Source organism: Gossypium arboreum, chromosome 5 (assembly GCF_025698485.1).
Source record: "Gossypium arboreum isolate Shixiya-1 chromosome 5, ASM2569848v2, whole genome shotgun sequence".
NCBI lineage: Eukaryota > Viridiplantae > Streptophyta > Magnoliopsida > Malvales > Malvaceae > Gossypium > Gossypium arboreum.
The window spans coordinates 5,490,226-5,509,486 of record NC_069074.1 but is presented as its reverse complement, the minus strand read 5'-3'; the positions used below and the strand labels follow the sequence as shown (position 1 = coordinate 5,509,486).

The 19,261-nt window shown below is 32.8% G+C and overlaps 2 protein-coding genes across 4 annotated transcripts; one reads left to right on the top strand and one right to left on the bottom strand.

Moving 5' to 3' along the window:
* Positions 1 to 1,510: 1,510 nt before the first annotated feature.
* Positions 1,511 to 14,305, bottom strand: LOC108453229 (uncharacterized). 3 transcript variants are annotated; one of them, XM_053028068.1, is made up of 15 exons: positions 13,944 to 14,305; positions 12,485 to 12,677; positions 11,958 to 12,199; positions 11,433 to 11,639; positions 11,025 to 11,336; positions 10,063 to 10,190; positions 7,392 to 8,543; positions 6,739 to 6,880; positions 6,455 to 6,614; positions 6,127 to 6,290; positions 5,610 to 5,695; positions 4,691 to 4,790; positions 3,990 to 4,051; positions 2,912 to 3,071; positions 1,511 to 2,116 (listed from the first exon to the last, which is right to left on the bottom strand). In XM_053028068.1, the coding sequence occupies exons 1-15, from the start codon at positions 14,100 to 14,102 to the stop codon at positions 1,946 to 1,948; spliced, it is 3,438 nt and encodes a 1,145-aa protein (XP_052884028.1). In that variant the 5' UTR covers positions 14,103 to 14,305; the 3' UTR covers positions 1,511 to 1,945. The 3 variants fall into 3 exon arrangements, with proteins under 3 accessions (XP_052884028.1, XP_017606708.1, XP_052884029.1); XM_017751219.2 differs by having other exon boundaries at positions 11,958 to 12,677; XM_053028069.1 differs by lacking the exons at positions 1,511 to 2,116; positions 4,691 to 4,790 and having other exon boundaries at positions 2,934 to 3,071; positions 11,958 to 12,677.
* Positions 14,306 to 15,751: 1,446 nt separating this feature from the next.
* On the top strand, positions 15,752 to 16,990 carry LOC108452414 (protein RESTRICTED TEV MOVEMENT 2-like). The gene is made up of 2 exons (XM_017750200.2): positions 15,752 to 16,040; positions 16,160 to 16,990. The coding sequence occupies exons 1-2, from the start codon at positions 15,944 to 15,946 to the stop codon at positions 16,831 to 16,833; spliced, it is 771 nt and encodes a 256-aa protein (XP_017605689.1). The 5' UTR covers positions 15,752 to 15,943; the 3' UTR covers positions 16,834 to 16,990.
* The last annotated feature ends 2,271 nt before the right edge of the window (positions 16,991 to 19,261 follow it).

Genomic DNA, 19,261 nt, shown 5'->3' with positions numbered 1-19,261 from the left:
ACATATATTTTAATAATTAAATTCATAATAATTATGAATTTATAATTTAGGTATTTAATTCAATCATATTTAATTTAAAAAGAATTATATAATTTAAAGGCTTTACTTAAATCTTTTACTAACTATTAACTAACAGATCAAAATAAAATAAAACATACAAAACAAACCAAATACAAAAAGTCAAAATGTACATTAATTTTCAGCTGTTTGGATCGTTGCTCAATTTCTTGAAAACAACTACTCCTATTCTTAACCTCTCATTTCATAATTTCTTTTACACTATCAATTATTCGTGGGAATTTATTATAAAAACAATTAATAATTTCAAGAAGTTTTAGGATTTTGAAATTTGTTTTATAAATAATTAAATTGTATGAGGACCCAAATTGTTCATCCATGAAATATTTATCCTTTAAAGAATAAGAAACGGGTATAGAATAAAATTATAATATTTAACAATTAAATTATAATTTAATTGACCATTAGAAAAACGAGTTAAATATATTTTCCGATTTACAATTATTGATTAGCGTGGGTAATCTGTTCAACATAATTAACGTATCTATTTAATTTTCTATATCAAAAAGGTACATTTCCTTTACTCTCTTTGTTTTATTAATTATTGTTATCTTAGTTACTACTGTTGAGTTCAGCTGTCATTGTCATAGATATGTAGCATATGCATATCTCAGTAGTAAATGCGTTTTCTATTTTGCTTTTTACCATGTAATCAAGGATGTAAGTGTACGTTTAAAAAATGGTGCACGTATAGCTGCTAACTGAGTTTATGTTTGTAAGTACAGTTTTGTTTAGGAGTTTGCAATTATCCAAATCAATTTATAATTAAATTTATTTCAAGATGTAAAAAATACTTTTATTTAAAATGATAAAATAACATTAAGATAATACATAGATTATTTTTAAAAGTATTACATAAGAATTATTAATTATTTTTATATATGAATTTATCAAATAATATTCAAAATTATAAAACAAATCTCATTTTACCAAAATAAAATCTACACATCTAAAACTAAACCATAGATCTCACCAAATTATGAAAAAAATCTAAAAAGATCCAATCAAATTAAACTAAACTCACCCCTACTAATTTAGTTGACGAGAATCACCCCTACGAGTTTAGTTAACATTCTTGTTGTTATAATAATTTTTTAGGGTAAGAGTTGGTAGAGTAACTTAGATTAAATGGCTTCAAGTGCACAATCTTTTTAATTAAGAAGAAAGCAATTAGCCAAACTGATGGAATTTTAGTTATGATCCGTTTGAGTTTTAGTTTGAATAGCATCGGTACAATTACCAGTGTAGGAAGATATAAGTTTGAACATTCTAAAGTACATTTATCTTTCTATTTAAGATTAAAAGGGGTTATAAATAATTCTAAACATTATATAAAAAAAAAAATCAACTTTTCAAAAGACAAATATTGCACAACAACATTTTCTTTTTTCAAAACCAAACCCAACGAAACGTGCCATTTACCATTGCCTACTTTTTACTCCAATGAAATAGTAAGAAATAGAAATAAATAAGAACATTTCAATATTAAACATTTACAGGCCCTTGTTTGAAAAATAGTGGAACTCAAAAGCACATTCAAACTTTACCCTTTGGAAACAAAATTCATTAAGAAGGGGGGAAAATGTTAAAGACTATACCCTAAATTAAGAGACAACAAACACAACAAATCTCAATTAGCATGTTACTTCTTCACCATAGCCAGCTAAATAAAGGATTGATGCCTTACCTTGCATGAAAATCGACAGCAGGAGTGCAAAGATGATATGGTGCAGGTTGGCTGCTGCTAAGAGTATTGAGTCCAAACCACGATGCAGTTTAGGACTTCTACTTTGAGCTTGTTTCGATGAACTTAGTGGCACACAAGAATGCATATCGCTACCTACTTTCGATCTTCATGGAAAGGACTTCAGATTGAGAAAGCATAATAGCTCATTTCATTTTCATTAACGTAATAGTCATTATAGTTGAGATATCCCCAGAAACACGAAAGCCCAGATTCTCCATGTTTAGGTGATTTGAGGTAGAGTAGATGCAGTTCTTTAAGATTTTTGTCGAACGTTTCTTTTATGCCAAGAACCTGCAGGAAATATATATAATTAGTTTATTAATTAGGTTTTCTCTCTGTCTCTCATCTAAAATGTTAACTTAGAAGTCTAAGAAATTGAAATAATTCTACTTGCTGCAAAGACTTCTCTAATCGTTCAATGAATTGCTATTTGTTCTAGTTGGATCTTTTTGGCTTGTAATACCTTCCGATGATAATAATCTCTATAGCATTTATCAGTCTTTCTATCTCCTTGGAATCACCATTACTATTACACGTTAAGTTTGACTTCATCCATCTCAACTCGAGCACTGACATATTTTCTAAAAAAATCTAGTCACATGTGTCTGCTCTAACATTTTAAAACAAGAAAAGACTTTGTTTTGTGTTCAGCTCCTAGTTACCAATGCATTGCAAACAAGCTAGAGACAGAAAATGTATCAACCTATTTCAAGCACAGAAATGGCAGTAAATTCCATATAATGCAAAACGATTCATATTAACCATCACTGAGCACAACTTAACGGAATAAAGATGCATGATGAATTCAGTTATGTAACATCTGTTTGCAATTTAAAATGTATGTATCTTCCTCAAAATACAGTTGCTATAATTAAAAGTTCAGAAACAAAGAATGATTAAATAACTACTTCTTATAGAAAACAGTTATGCATTTATGCCTGATGGAGTTCATCGCCAGAATACTGAATTTCACCATAGTGCAATACTTGCTTGCAATAAGAAACTAAAAGTCAGGATTTTGAAGCTTACTTAAACATCACGCAAATCTATTGCAGAAGGGAGTATGGATCATAATTTGATGATTACCTGAGATATGTTGATCTTAGAAAGTTTATCCTGTAAATCACCTTCAGCAAGTCCCACATTCCATATATCCCCAGTAAGACAAGACCGGAAGTCTAGGGCACACTGCAAAATATTCTCTATGGTACTGGCTATTGGTTTTGTTTCATCAGAAAGAAAACATCTGAAAAGTATACATGTATTGTTAATGAAGAATCATCATTAGTGTGAAACTGAACATGCTACAAGAATTATTCTGTGGCAACAAAACAGATGCAGTTTGAATATCGGAGTCAATGCAAGTAAAAGATTTCTTTGGCTTTGGCATTGATCATAAAGGAAAAGGCCATGTTACTTGGACTTGGGTGTGAGTGTCAAATACGGATATGTGTGAAACAAGCATGTTCAATTTTCTCACGTTTTCTGAAGGGTTCTTAGATGGTCATATCCCCGTACCAATGCTCGGATGTGCTGGACCTCGATACTTCAAGAAAAGTGAAGGGCTGGAGTAATATGAGGAAAAGGTATCCACATTTGAGAGCGTTAAAGTGGTGGTATCTCATATCTATTATGTCTTTCTTGTGGTCTTATATTCAAGTTGGTCCCTTCCACTTATTCTCAATTGCTTTTAGATTGGAAGCTTGATATGGTATTAGAGCCAAATTTTTGTTCTGTTGCACCCCCTGTGAGGTTGGTTGCCCACCGGATCTGAGATTGTCCATATGTAGGCCCTTGTCAAGTTACATGTAAGGCAGAGTTAAGCGGGGTTATCCTACATCTATGAAGTCCTAGAGTTTTTGGTGATCTTATATTCAAGTTGAACCCTTTTACCTATTACCAATTGATTTTAGATCGGATGCTTAATCAATTGCATTATCAATATAGAAACAAGCATATCAAGGATGTTGAGGGGCAGGTAGCTGGAGTAGCCACAATAGATATGTTCCAAGTTCCATATATGTTTCGAGGTTAAAACTTGGTCCAAAGGGAATTAAGGCAGTAAGAACCCAATTATTAATATAACAAGTCTCCCCCAAAAAAAAAAAAAGAGGAAAAAAAGTTGGCTAACTCAAACTTTAAACGAAAGCAAAGCAGGACTTACATATGTAGTGAATCAGTTAGATATGACATATGCACCGACTCAAGATCCATCATATCTTTGACCTGTAGAACCATGAACCAGCGTCAATAACATAACAACCTAGAGAATTTCTCCCTTTGCATTTGAATAAGTAGAAGTCAATTTGAAAATAGACTAATAAGAGGCATAAAAAGTAAAACCAAATAAAGAGCATAAATACATGCTGTATAATAGATTCAAATATTGTAATTATTATGATATTTTAAAACAAAATAATAAGCTTTAGATGATAAGGCAAATGTTAGGAAATCAAAACATAGCTTTGTTGGTACATGGATACACATCAATCTAGCATGGTGTTCTGTTTCTCCTTTTACTAAATATTTCTTCAATTGAGAAAGATGTTAAACAGTTAGCGCAAACATTTATTCTTCCGCAGGGTTGGAATAAAATTAGTTGCTTACCAAACAATAAAAACAACCCATGCTTTTTCCCATTGCAAGGGTACAGCTATAATGATTGCATTTTTTTTTTCTATGCTGTATTTAAAACCATAATCTCAGCAAAATCAGAAAAGAAAACGTCCTCGGAAAAATTGCAACTCAAAAAAAGAAAAGAATGACTTGGCTTCAGACCGGCAATGCACAAAAACCAGTTCAGGTAAACTGAACCACAATCGGCATAAGAGATAAACACACGATGTGTAAGAATTTTCTAAAAACCTTGTGCTTAAATGAGTGAAGAAACTTGCACCATGATACATGTGATAGTTGTGACTGTACATATTGCTGTAGTGTAGATACAAAATGATTAACCTGATGCCTGGCATAGAAAGAAAAGAAAAAAAGTTAATTCTTAGTAAACCTAAATGCTAAAACTATCTAAAAAAGGAAACATCAAAGCTAGATACCTTTATTACATTAGGATTTTTCGCCCCAATGTCACACATGACGAGTTTGACAGTAAGATACCACAAAGTACACTATCAGATATAACCATCAAAAAGCAGAAATTTTAATTCATTCTCCCTCTTTTAGCAAATTCTCTATTTCCTACAGAATCATTAGATATCTTACCGTCCATCCTGGTAATCGACACATGAAGAAAGGGTCTGAATTTCTTAAAATACTAGAATGTAGATTTTGACTTTAGCACCAAAATTTTAAGGAAAAAAGGGAAAAACGAAAAGGTCATTTGCACCTAAAGAACCTTCACATATTTCTTTTTAACAAGTATCTGAAGATCGGATTACCATTTAGAAATTCACATTTTCTTAAATAAAAGCTACCAGACAATCCTCCCCACCCACTTGTGCTTGTCTGTAGTCAAGGTTAGAAGATGGAATAAAATTGTAGCTGCACAGTCGGTGAATGCTAAATTCTGAGCGAAAGATGCTAATTGCTTCTAAAATTAGCCAAATAACTGTCAACACCAAATGAAATCTTTGAAACTCAGAACTTTAGGATGCTTTACATATTTGTAAACTTCCAAACCAGCAATGTTACCAAAATTTTGCATCGAATGGTGTTCCAAACAATTGCACAAGCGGAGAGGCCATAAGTGTGAAGTGTTTAGTGTTTTTCTCGCTTTGAGTTGATAATGATAATTATTATTCATAAATTGCAAAAGTATTAACCATACCTCAACTTCATTAACTTGTTAAAATGGCCCACTTCACGTTCATGTAGTGTAGGATGGCGTTTTTGACAGATCAAGTGCACTATATCCTGTAACAAATATTTAAATATTATCAAGAGGTGAATTCATTTGAAATTTCCATGAGTGCCAAAATCCAAGTATTTCATGTTGCAAATGCTAATTCTTAGAAAGTGCAACACAAAGATTGTGAAAGCAAATACAATGTTCTGAGAACAGTGTGGATTAGATGAGAAAATATCGAGTATACCATAATTTTGATTGAACTATATGCAGATAGATGAACATTGGTAATTTACCAACACTTGAATCAAGAGAAGTTTCAACAGGGTACTAACAATTAGCAAAATACATATTTAACCCATGAAGGATGAAGAAAACTAGTTTTAGCTTAAAAATTATGCACCCGCTTGGTTTGACTTTCAATGGTAAAGAAATTGTGACCATGCATGCATATGCAAGTGTAAACAGCTGTTATCTCTGTAATTCATGTCTCTTGCACCTTTAATGAGCACCATACATCAGTCAGTGAAAAAACAGCAAGCTTCAGTTGTATCAGAAAGTTGAATATATCAGCATATATTTTCAATGCAGCAGGAGTCAAAATAATGCTGATAGGCCAATCCACTCGATAGCCCAGACCTAAAAAGTCGAAGGAATGAACACCTGCCATGTTAACAGCCATAAACTTTTAAGATGATAAATAAACCGAATGGGTTCCTCTAACATGGAGGTTGAAATGGGAGCAGATGAAAGAAATAGGATCCGAGCATGTATATGTTTGAGAAACAGGAGGTTAAATTGGAATAATGAATTAATGATAATTGTACCAATTGTAGAAGTTGAAAGAGGCAACAACCCATGCCCTTTTGCATAAATAAATAACCTATCTTTATGAGGGTCTCTTTCACAAGATGACCTCTGCACGGACAACTCAAGAAGTCCTTGAATTTCAGAGTGTCTCCGGTCCACCTCTGTAACACACCATTTCTGTTCATTCCATGTAAAAAGGAAATGATTGTAAGTAATAAATATTCATTTTTTTCCTTGCTGAAAAAGCACACAATATTTAAATAATAAAGCATTAAGTGACTTATTAGACAGACAGTCATACATGATGCGAAAGGGACATGATGAACAAATCTGCCCAGTCTGCCAATTCCATAAAATGATATCGCCGCAGTGCTAACAAATGTTCTTGCAAATCAAAACCTTCTTCAAGTATCTTGATGGTTAATTTGCTGACATAGTTATATCTTAAATAATTAAGAAAAAGCACAGTCCGACATAAACTTTTTGAACAGATAGAAATATGAATAGGATAATTAGAATGATCTAAACTTGGCAGCTAAATATAGGGCTTTGACACAAGGTAAAGCTCGATTATTTATTTTTCCTTTTATTGGTTGGGTGGAAGAGGAGGGTTGGAGAAGGAAGAAAGGCTTTTTTTTCCATGATAAATGCATATACCCAAAATCTTAAATTGCATATATTTGCAATAACCACTAAAGTGTATCATCATCTGTCTGTTCTTTGGATATTAAACAGACAGCCAACTTATGCTAGCACATATCACAGCAAGAAAATCCATAATCATCTCAAATCCAATAGCAAAGAAAATCATAAATGCAGCAAATAAATCATTCTATATAAATGAAATTAAGGTTTGGGCCTGATGCCAAGCACTAATAAACCAACATAAAGAATGAATAATTGGACAATATGGTTATCTTTCCTCCCCATCTAGTAGGACATGAGTAAGGATACTGAAGCAAGATTTCCTGCAGCAGGCATTTGTCAATTACGAAGTCAAGGGGTATCTCAAATGTGGAAGATGTATTCAGCTTCATATCTATAGTCCCACTGCTATTAGGGTTGCTAAAACTACCAAGCAAACTCTCCCAATAGCTGCTGCCAGAAACAGTCGTTGAAATGACATCCTGGGTTTGATTCCTTAACTCCAAAGGTGGAACAGCATAAGAACTTTTTGAATTGTCAACCAAGAGAACATCTCCATAACCTTGTTTGTCATCCTGATTACCCCTACCATTTGTCACAGAACTGGTATTCTCAGGAAATTCATGTGTAAACCCAGATGATAGCCTTTCGACATAAACCATACAAGGGTCATCAACTGAAGAAAAATCAAAATAAGGTAAAGTTTGTTGGTGGTCTATCCGGCTTGCAACACCAGTTTTGCTCATCATACGGAAAAAACTATTGTTTGTCAACATTGGATTTTTGCTCAGAAGGCTACCATTGTAAGTAAGCTTGAACTGTTGCAATTGGAATAACCCTGAAGTAGAGTCCTTTTCATGTTGAACCTCATTTGAGGTGTCCACTGCTGAAGTATTGTTGATAGCAATTGATTCATTAAAATGTTGCACAAATTTATCAAAGAATTGCGTGTTACATTTTCTCATCTTTATGTCAGAATCACATAGATGTGATCTTTTGTCATCTCTGTCATCACCATCAATACAGAAGGCATTATTCCTTGCACTGTTAACTGGCCAACCTTTGGAAGTGAGAATATTTGCAGATTCAACCTCTGCACACAACCAGTTTGACTCAAGGTGCGGAGACAAGTGATCATTTATCCCATTAGGTTCACAACCTATAAAATTGCCATGCCCACCAGTTCCAGCCTGCAAACTGCTTTCCATACGGTCAGACTGTCCATTCTGCAAAGCTAGCTGCAATGAGTTTCCAAATGGGGTACTAACAGAAAAGCTTAGGGCAGAGAAATAATTTTGTTTAGGCCAAACTAAATTATTAGAGTGTTCAATCAACTGCTCAGACTCAGTATGTTCTTCAAAACTACTCATAGATGAAGACTCAAATGGTTCAAAGATGTCAGCTTCATGAGAGGATCCATCTTTTGTACTAGAGTCATCAAAATCATTATTGTCAAGCGACCTGAAATTCAAAGAAATCAGGTATCGATCAGACAACAAAAGAATATGCAAGTCAAATGTTGATAATGAGAAAAGATTCGGAGACAAGGCATGTAAGAGGGTATATAACAATCATAGTGAACAATGCCAGGAGTTAACCTCACTCTCCCCTAATCTTAACATATCTGAATATATTGCCTACTTCTTTGAGACTATTCAAATCATATATAGCTTGCTTGCATAGTTATTAAATAGTTGTATGTTGTAACAAGATCCTGTGAGCTACATGGGAGGGGAATATTAAGTGGTGCTGACTGACATCTTATTAAGTACTGGTTTATCATGGACTTATATTAAAAGTGGATCCCCTTCATCTATTACCAATTAGTTTTAGGTTGGATATTCAACAAGTTCACTTAAATTACGAACAAAAATAAGGATCAAAAGTGAGGAATTATCATGGACTAACAGAAATGTTACTCCCATAGGAAGTTGTTTACATACCTTATTAGGTGCAGAAAATTATTATTTTTTCCTTCATTTGTTTCCAATCAAAAATGTTATTTAATTCAGGTGCTCTTGGACTTTAGGAGTTATAGCCACTTTTAGAATATTTTTTGGCTGCAAGATAGGCATTATTAGGCTGTCATATTTGACAGTGAGTCGTATACCGGCTTCATGTTATTGGGCCTATGTTTTCAACTTGGAGATGCTTGAAACAAACTTTAGGCAGTTTCCCTAATTGGACGTCAATTTTTTCATAGAAAGAGACTAATGAAAGTTTTCTTGTTCTAGTGGTGCTCTTTTGAATTTGCACCGAGGAGAAGCATCTCTAGGCCCTAGATAGAACCAAGGTCTTTAATCATTTCTTCCAAATGCTTTCAAATGCACTTGAAACCTGCAACTGGTCTTACAATTTTTCCCTTAAGAACATACAAACAAGCCAGTTGCAAACTTTGACCTAAAATCAAGTAGACAATACGGATAGCTTTTGCAATACCCATAATACCAGGACAATAAAACTTCCAAACCAAGTTTTCCAACTTAAGGTCATAGCTATACCATTAAGCCATTTTTTGGGCCCTAACTTTTCTTATTGTTTTCAGACCTTATAGTCCAAACTTGCCAGAAATAGTAGGTTCCAAACACTCAATTCCTGAAAATCAAGAGAGGAAACCTTTGAATTTGAGCCACTCGATCATCATAAAGATCAAACCTTTTCAATCCAAAATTATAAATTTTATTTTGGCAAATTGAAATTAATTTTATGCAATCAATGACTAAATGCTCTCTCACCTAATCAGTCCTTTAGAATAAGAAAAAGTTTTCCACCTAGATAATAAATTATATAGGAGTTATTGAACCCTTTGCCTACATGCTTTCTTGCACCATTGGTCTTATCAAGTCTTTAGGAAAGAGTTTCATTGGAAGAGAGTTCCTTCAATTATTTAACCCAGAAATCAGAAACAAACTAAAGTAAAAAAAATTTTAAAAGGACAATTTTACACATGCACAGAGAGAGGCAGCGAGAGAAAGATTACACATTAGAGAAACTTCGTTTCATTGTTGAATTAATAACCAATTTGTCGTCCACTGTGAGTGAAGCTACAATATTTGGAGTGTCTCCACTAGTACCAAATAAATGAGGTTCAGCCCTATGCGAAAATACCTGGAAGACAGTGAATATTTGGGTAAGGCACAGAACTGGGTAAAACAGCATTAAGATGCATAACAATTGCCCGTGGTCAGTGAATGAAACCTCCAACATGTCACAACTTGGGCATACCATTGAGTGTAAAGCCAGGTACAGGAAAAAAGAAAAAAAATTCCTAGATACAAATGATTATTTACATTGTCTACCCTATCATAATCTACCAATTCTAAAAAAAATTTACAGACTCCTAGGTCCAGAATGGGGGCCGGAAGAACAAAATAAAACTTGGGAATCTCCATGCTGAATAAGCAGAATCGTTTTAAGTTCTTAGCATACAAAGCATCTAACAGGAGTAAAAAAGAAAAAAGTTTTGCAAGGAACAACAGCAAAAAGACTAATTTGTTTCAAATAAATAGATTAGTGATGTATTGTGCTGAACATAGAACCATGTCCTAAGTAATAATTGGTGCATGTTATTACAGCCTAAGAAGTTGCTAAATGAGAAAGCACAGTACAAATTACTATTTGTTTATTTCTAGTTGGGATAACATATCGGTTAAGTCAACCTGAAATATGAATTATCAAGATAGTATGTCTGCTGGTATTTAGTGATACAACAGGTTATTAATCAAATTTCAGTATGTCACATAATACACAAAGGCCCAGACAGCCAGCAAGGTAGTATAGACGGTTACAACTGGAAATAAAAGTAGATGAACCATGGTAAAACCAACAGAGAAACACAAGAGCACACTAATTGAAACCAAGTAATAGTTGCAGATTTTTCATATCATCCTTTACATAGCACACGATAAGAAGGCAACATATCTACAAGAAAAATTGTGATACCTGTTGACAATTGAATTCCAACCCTGTCAGTAAATTTTCAAGTTTCTCCTCCATCCTCTCATAGTAACTATTACGCATGAGAACCAAGGCTTCTATATTTTCTTTGCCAAAAGTGATTGAAGAAGCATAAAACGGATTACTGCCAGCAAAACCACTCCAGCAGGGAAGAAAATCTAAATAAGTATGGTCTCCAGTATCAACATGTTCACGCAATTCAAGCAATTTCATTAGAACTTGAAGCTGCTGACCAGCCCTAATAAGTGGAGTCAAAAGATCCTTCAGGAAACATGGAACAACAACTCCATCCCGCTCCTGATACAAATTGTCACTTTTAAGAGGATCACAATTGACAGAGAACTAAAATAAGTGAAATATTTAAACATAATTAAACCACTCAAAACTTATTACCGTAATATTTGCAACCGGAAAGTCAATAGGGATTCCATCTTTACCAGCAGAACGATGTTGTAATGTATCAATGTACTCTACAACAAACTCCTTATAAGGATCATTAATCTCAGCTTTAAAAATCCAGGACCTTATAAACTCACAATAAGGTTCACATGACCGAAGAAAAAGAAACTTGAATAAAGCATGGTGAGCAGGGTCCGCAACCTACAAGAAGAAATGGGTAAAAGAATGTTAACTAGCAAAACCATAGGGGTTAAAAAACATTTCTCAGCAATAGGATGTTTGGTTCTTAATAAACTTCCTATCTTTTAGGGGAAATAAGTTGAAGCAAAGAACTTCTAACGCCCGGTTGTTCAATCAATCAAGCACCATATATAATGACTCTAGAGGTCATAGCTGAAAATTTCCAGTGCATCCAACAGTAATATGAAGCTTGGCCAACATAAAGACTAGAGAGTTAAATTTGACTGAAATGAAAATTTAAGGAAAGATATCAACAATACAACAATCAATTAAACTAACCTTTAGCTGTGTATACAAGTAACTAAGCAGGTCACCTCCCCTAAAGAATTTATGAAATCCCATGGTTGCCTTATAACTTAGTTCTTCAAAAGAAGATTCCAAGAAGCAAAGAGCTAAATCATGAAGATTGCATATATTCCCAAGAGCTTCAATCTGGGTCCTCAATTCCTTTGTGTGCAGGTATACCTCCAATAGCGTAATTCCAGAGTAAACCACACTTGTGAGACAGCCTGAAGATACACCTGTAGAGACTTCAGTACTCTTTGAATGCCTTACATTTACTGATGCATATAATGTGTCCAACGCACAAATGTACCCTTCCAAAACCTTTCCTACAGCTACAGAGAATGCTTGATTAACAAGGCTATATTTAGGGCCCTCTTCCTCTTGCACTTTGTGGCCACCATGATTTTGATTGTCTGTTGCTTGAGAATTTTCCCAGCCCTTCCGTAGTGAAAATGAATTTCCATTGAGATTCAAATTTGTAAAATATTCTACAAACTTATGGAGAAGGAAAACTAAGAAACCTGAACGGCCTATTGATTTGAGAATCTTCCCCAAAGCATGAGTGCTTGAAGACCGGTACCAAAGACTAGGTGTTTGGTGGAAAGTCCTATCCGCAGGATCGGAAAAAAAGGCAGCAGAAAGTTTTTCTATGCTACAAAGAGATGATTCTACGCCTTGCAGTGCATTTAGTGCCAACCTCACCAAAGTTGCCTCCTGTATGACAATGTCATCTCGATTGTTATAAAGAAATAAAATAGATGACTGCAGCTTAAAAATAATGTTTATGGTTTGATCATATTTTTAAGTAGAATCACCACAAACCAGCATCTATCATTATAGTCCCAAAGAGTACACATTCTTCAGGTTACTCAAAATGGACCTTCTAAAACTTGAATTTGCTGATAAAAATTCATAGCTTCACACAATTCATAACCACCTAGGAAGCATGTACATTGACATGTAATACAGGTATCGCATGACATCGGCACGCGACATAATAAATTTTAAAAAATTAAGACATTTTATATTATAGCATACAATAAAATGTAAAAGCAATACTTTTCAAATAAATATTTAACATGCAAATAGCTTTTCAATTTTAAAAATTTGCTATTGATTTTAGAAACATGAACCTTTAAAAATACATTAGAACCACATTGCTCCTTGTTGATTTCATTTTTTTTTTTTGGGGGAACCATAATGGTGTGTTCAGCTGTGCTCAGACGTGCTAAGCTGTGTCTTGACTATGTTTTGACTGTGTCAAGATATTTTTTTTTTTTTTTTGACATGAACTCACATGCCCAGCGTGTAGTCTGCCGTGTCTAACTCTTGGACACTCCCTTACTAGAAGTGTCCGCTTCATAGATTACCTCAAGTTGCAACAGAGTTCAATTCAGTTAAATTTCTATTTTCTTATTTCTCTATATCTCACACAAATAATTATTTCAGCAAAGCAATTTGATGCAGTATGCTTAATTAGAGATCCAGCTTCCAAGCAGCCGCTTACTCAAATCATAAAAGAGATCAGTAAAGTAGAATCTTAATCCAAAACAAAGAAGCAGTTGGTCATTCTTTTGCTACTGGCCTTTAGCCAGTAGTTTTTTTTGCTTCCTGATAGTGAGTAAAAATCAAAACTATATTATAACAATTAAAAATGGGAATGCAGTCAAACATTTTCTTCATTTAAAACAAAATTCATGCAAATTTTAAATGTTACTAATATTTTAATTTTTAATTTCTTAATAACACCATCAGATCAGTTAACAAACACGTTTAATTTAATTTTTTTTTAAAAAGAAGCAGAATTTAAAAACTAAATTTCACTAAAACTAAAAGAATTCTAGAATAAAAACCAAACATCAGAGCTTACCCAGGCAATGTCGTAGTTCGTAGGCTGTTGAAATATACAATCAAAGGTACATCTTAAAATTGGTACATAAAAATTATCGATCGACTAGAGAGAGAGATGATAATACTTACGGAGACTGATGAAGAGGAGGAAATGGGAGGTTGAGAGTTTGGAAGAGGAGGAAGGGGGCCGCTTTGAGAAGGAATGGATTCCCAGGTTCGAGGAGGGAGCCATGGATCTTCCACTTTCAGCTTCTCAAACAACGATGCGAAATTCGCCTCCACCGCCATTGCTCAATTTCTAAATCATCTGTTGAGCACTGACTCACTGAGTTAGAGCTACTTCCCCAACGGCCAATTCCCTCTACTTTCCTTCTTTCTTTTTTTTTTTTTTTTTTGAAGACTGAATTTACTTTGCAGTCCAGGTCGCGGGATATACATTTCGCAAGGCAAAACCCCGAAATTTAGGAAATACGGCACCGTAGTTGCTGCTTTTCCAGGTTCAACCAATAAATGGAAGCCACGTAATATACGCTTTGCATGAAAACTACAAATTCCCTGTTACTCGGCCTGGGCTGAAAAACTAAGCCTAATATTTAGGGCTATTATCGTTTTGATTTGGATCTAAACGGGAGCCCATTTGTCCACTCCAATTTGCATTTAGGCCCGTCATATATGTGATTTTTTTTAAAGTTCATATTGAAATTTTAATTCATAAAAAATCTCAAATTTTACATAAATTAATTTTTTGAAAAAAAATAAAAGTAAATGTTTAGTATTTGGTTCACCAACAATATATTCTTTTAACTCTGTAAATAGCGTTAAAATTGTCATGTGTCTCAATTTATTTATATATATTTTTAATATATTTTATTAAATTTATAGGACACTTATCATCACTCGACTCTATTTATAAAATTTGAAAATTTCATCAATAATGTAATAATAAATTTTTCAAAGTTAAGTTGATGTAGAGAACATTTTAAATTTTATAATAACTAGAATCAGCACACCTGCGAAACTGTTTTTAAAATATATTAATCAAAAGCAATATAAAAATAAGAAGTTATTGATGATTAAAAATATATTAAAAGCAATCTAAAGGTAAGAAGTTATTGATGATTAAAGGCAGATTTTGTTTTGCCCAAGGTTTTTATGTTTTGAGGCTTAGCCTTTTTAAAAAAAATAAAACAAAACATGGCTGGTTAACAAATATGAGTATTTTTAATTTTTAATTAAAAATAGTTAAACACTGAAAAAATTACAAGTATATACTTTTCACTTTACACTTTGGGTTTTAAGTAATGTTAGTAAAAAAATTGCTGTCCAATAAATATATAATAGATAGATACCTTATAAACTAATTCCAAAAATACTCATAATCCTCCTGAATTTCAAATAAAATTACATGAGCTTTTTATTAACTGTTAAAATGCTTTGCAATGTTCTGAAACCAAAATAGAGATTGAATTTGTAAGGGTTTCAATCAACAAATTCAATAGGTTCAATAAATTTATCATTACTTGGCCCTGTCATGTTGGTGAAATAAGTTCGGGTACCAGTACCGCCATAGCTTGAATGTTGTCCAAAGCAACCTATTCAAAAAGTCTTCTGTTTCTTTCTTTGTGCTTTCTTTGTTAATGTATCTTCTTTCCTTGCCATTGAAGAAACATATGGCTAATAAAGCTATTAGTCTATCAAATATTCCTCTTATCTTCCTTTCTATTGTTTAATCCCTCAAAATGACCTACAACTCACATCTCTAAATACAAAATTATATTTCATACAAATATATATATATATTTTTTGTTTTCAAAAAAAAAAAAAAGAAGGGAAAAGACAGAGCTTTCAGCTTTGTGAAGCACCAAAGAACCTGGGACTTTGCCTTTTGCATGAGGAGACCAACTATTCGATGCCAAAGCATATTAAAACCCTTAACCAGAAAACAAAATCAAGAGAACAAAGAATATTTCGATTCAAAGAAAACACCGAAAAAGAAGAAAATAAATGTTATGAGTTTTTGCTTCTGGAATGCTTCTGTTTTGTATATATAAAACCAACAAATTTAGCAGCAATTCTCACAGTTCAACCTGAAGTCCAATAATATTCATCAAAAGAATTAATCAAAAGTCATGGCTTTGAATCCCCAGCCTGCTTATGAAAATTTGGAGGTTTACACTGAATGGGTTCATGAAACTGCAGAGGACACTTTAATTGCATATCTTCATGGTTTGTTCTTGATCCAGAAACTCATGATTTTGATATTTTAGATTATAGCCATGGGTTCAGTTTATCCATGCATTAATGGATTCGAATATGTGTATATATATGTATGATTCATGGAACAGGGTTTAGGAAGGAGCAGCTTAAAGTTCAACTGACCAGTGGAGGAAACTTGAGGATATCTGGAGAAAAACCAATTGGTGACAACATATTCAGCCGTTTCTCCAAGGAATTCTCCATCCCATCAAATTGTGACCTGAACAATATCAGAGCAAATTACAGGGGTAGTATGCTTCAGGTTAAGTTCCCGAAACAGATTGTTCCAGCCGATGAGAAGCCGGAAAAAGTAAAAGCGGTGGCCGAAGTTCCGAACCCGAAGCCTGATCATAAGCCTGCAGATGTGCCGGAGAAACAAAACAATGCAGTTCAAGAAGGTCATCCCAAGACCACCCTGGAAAAACAAACAGGTGATGATTCAAATACAGATGGGGTAGCCAAGGAGGCTGGCAAAGTTTCAGAGAAAACACCAGACAAACAAGAAGAAATGGAAGATCAAAGGCATGCATCTAATGGAGCTGATCACAGACTTATGGAGAAGAGTAGCTCAGCCAGTGAAAAGCCTGTTGATTCTGCCCTACGTGCTGCTCAAAGAGGGATCGTTTATAAACAAGTTGTTGAGGGTTTGGCCAAGGGGGTGAAGGATCCAAGAAAAGTTATGAACATGGTTTTGGCTGTTTTATTGGTCGTGGTGCTTGCAGTTTATCTTAGAAATGCGATCATGTCTCTTGGGAACTACTAGAAGTAAGCTTTGCGGGACGCTAATACAGAATGTAATTTCTCGATTGGTTTCACCCTTTGAATTTGTCATTCCTTTAATATGCCAAAAGCAAAAGAACAATAATGCTAAACATTGTTCCAACTTCCAGTACAATAAAGATGCTAGTAAGTTGTTTGAATTTGTTTTTTAATTAAACTTTTGCTATCAAGTGAGCTGATTTTAGACATTTTGAATCAAACTAAATCCATCTAATTGATTGAAATTTTAGCAATTCAAATTTTGTTTCAAATCAAAATTTAAAAATATAATTATTCTAATTTCAAATCAAACAATCTAAAGTAACACTTTGCATACAAGCCTAGAGCTGATTCGATTACTACGCATTTTGTTCACTTTGACATTTAGCAATTGTTTTTATCCTTTATAGAAATTGTTTAGGGCTAGAGGCCTTTTCATCTTCAGGATTGGAGTGTACAATTCGAAATAATTTTGGAAAAATGATACTTGAAATTGATTCCAAATTCGGCTTTTTATGAAATCTGCAAAGATGACTACAGGGAGGCAAACAGAGCTGTAGATTGGGTAGCAATACAGTTTAAGAAGTGGATGAGCTTTCTTAATTGGGTCAGTAGACCTCTATCCTCCTTTGATATTCATCCTGGATAAAGACGGTCTTCTTGTACCACCATGTTGAAGATTTGGTAATTTGATTCTAGTTAGTTTTCGAGATTTAGAGAAAATTAAAATTATTTGAGAAGTATAAAAGTTATGAAAAAATATTTTAAATTTTTTAAAATAATTAATTACTATATACACAATAATTCACATATGTGCCGTTATGTTAGTAAACATTAATCTTTTTCATTCATTTTCAATGATTTAATAAATAATATAAATTCAAACGCTAAAAAAGTAAAACATTAAATAAATAACTAAAATAATTTTTTATTTTGTAATATTTTGAAATAAGTGAATATTTTAGAAAAACATTAGAATTACTTTTCATTAGTATACCCCGTAATTTAAAGTTTTACCAAATCATCAACAATTGGCTCAATATTGAAATGTATGAAATAGTAACATCACATTATCTATTTCTCTTTTTCGATAGATTAATACCATCAATTTTTTATCCTAAGTTTAAATATTTTTATCTTTTAAAATTTAAATTCAAATTCAAATTTTAAAATTTAAAATAAAATTACCGATATTATATTAAACTATTAAAATAAATAATATTTTTGTTTGATAAAATCCTTTCATTATAACTCTTTGAATAACGTTATTTCTAATGCCAAATCTTTTCAGACTGTCATTGTCAGGCCCCGTTTAGAGCTTCCAGTACAACTTCTCTGCTTAGAAATAGTCTAGCCACCGTTCCGTTTTGACTATTACTCCCCAATTGTATTAATTGACCTCAATACATCACAAAAAACACAACCAAATTCAATTCAAGTAAAAATACTACTTCCAAGTTCCACGTATGAAATTCAAAAAGGAGAATTCGGAATTCTCTTTTATTCCACAAACACATATATATTCTCAATTTGCAAACTTAAATTTCGAATCATTAGAGATTTTTCATCGAAGAGATTTATTCAAGTCATTCAAATTAAGTTAAAAGTGATTATGGCCTACGGGTTAATTAAACACGAACTGTATTTAGAGTTCTTTTATTGTAATTTAAAATAATTTAGATAAATATGTATTATTTAAATAAATTATTTGTAACATCCTCAAAACTCCCTTAATCTTAAATAATATAAGATAAAATCTTATCGAAATAAGGTATAAGATCAAAGAAAATAAAAGTTGCAATATATCAAAAGAGAGTTAAATCAAGAAGCATGACATGATGTATTAAGGGAGAGACTAAATCGTAAATATGTGAAAATTTTTTAGCTCAAATGTAAATATTCAAATTTTAAGGGATCAAAGTGTAAAAATAAGAAAGTTAAAGGACCAAAACTGAAAATAATCTAATTTACTAAGATATGGAATTGGCATAAAGTGACCAAATTGAACAGGTGAATAATTGTGAGGGATTAGATAACAATTTTACCAAATTAAGTGATGGTTCAATGATGGAATTTTGAAAGATCATGAAGGGTAAAATGGTCAATTAGTTAGAATGAGATTTCTAAAATGAAATGATAATGTTGATGATATTTCGGTGATTTTTTTAATTAATTAGTTAAATATTATTTTATTAATATTTTACTTAGATATTTATTATTATTTTATTTAAAGATGGTAGTATAAAAGAAAGAAATGATGAAGGAAGTTTATCACCTTTCCAACGTGAGTGAAAGGGTGAGAAAGGAAGTTTTATTTTCTTTACAACTTAGTTCTTTGCCATGAAAACCTACATTTTAACCTAAAATTTTTGAAATTTTTTTAAATATTAAAGATAGAAGATAAAGTAGAGATTCTAGAGAATATATTTATC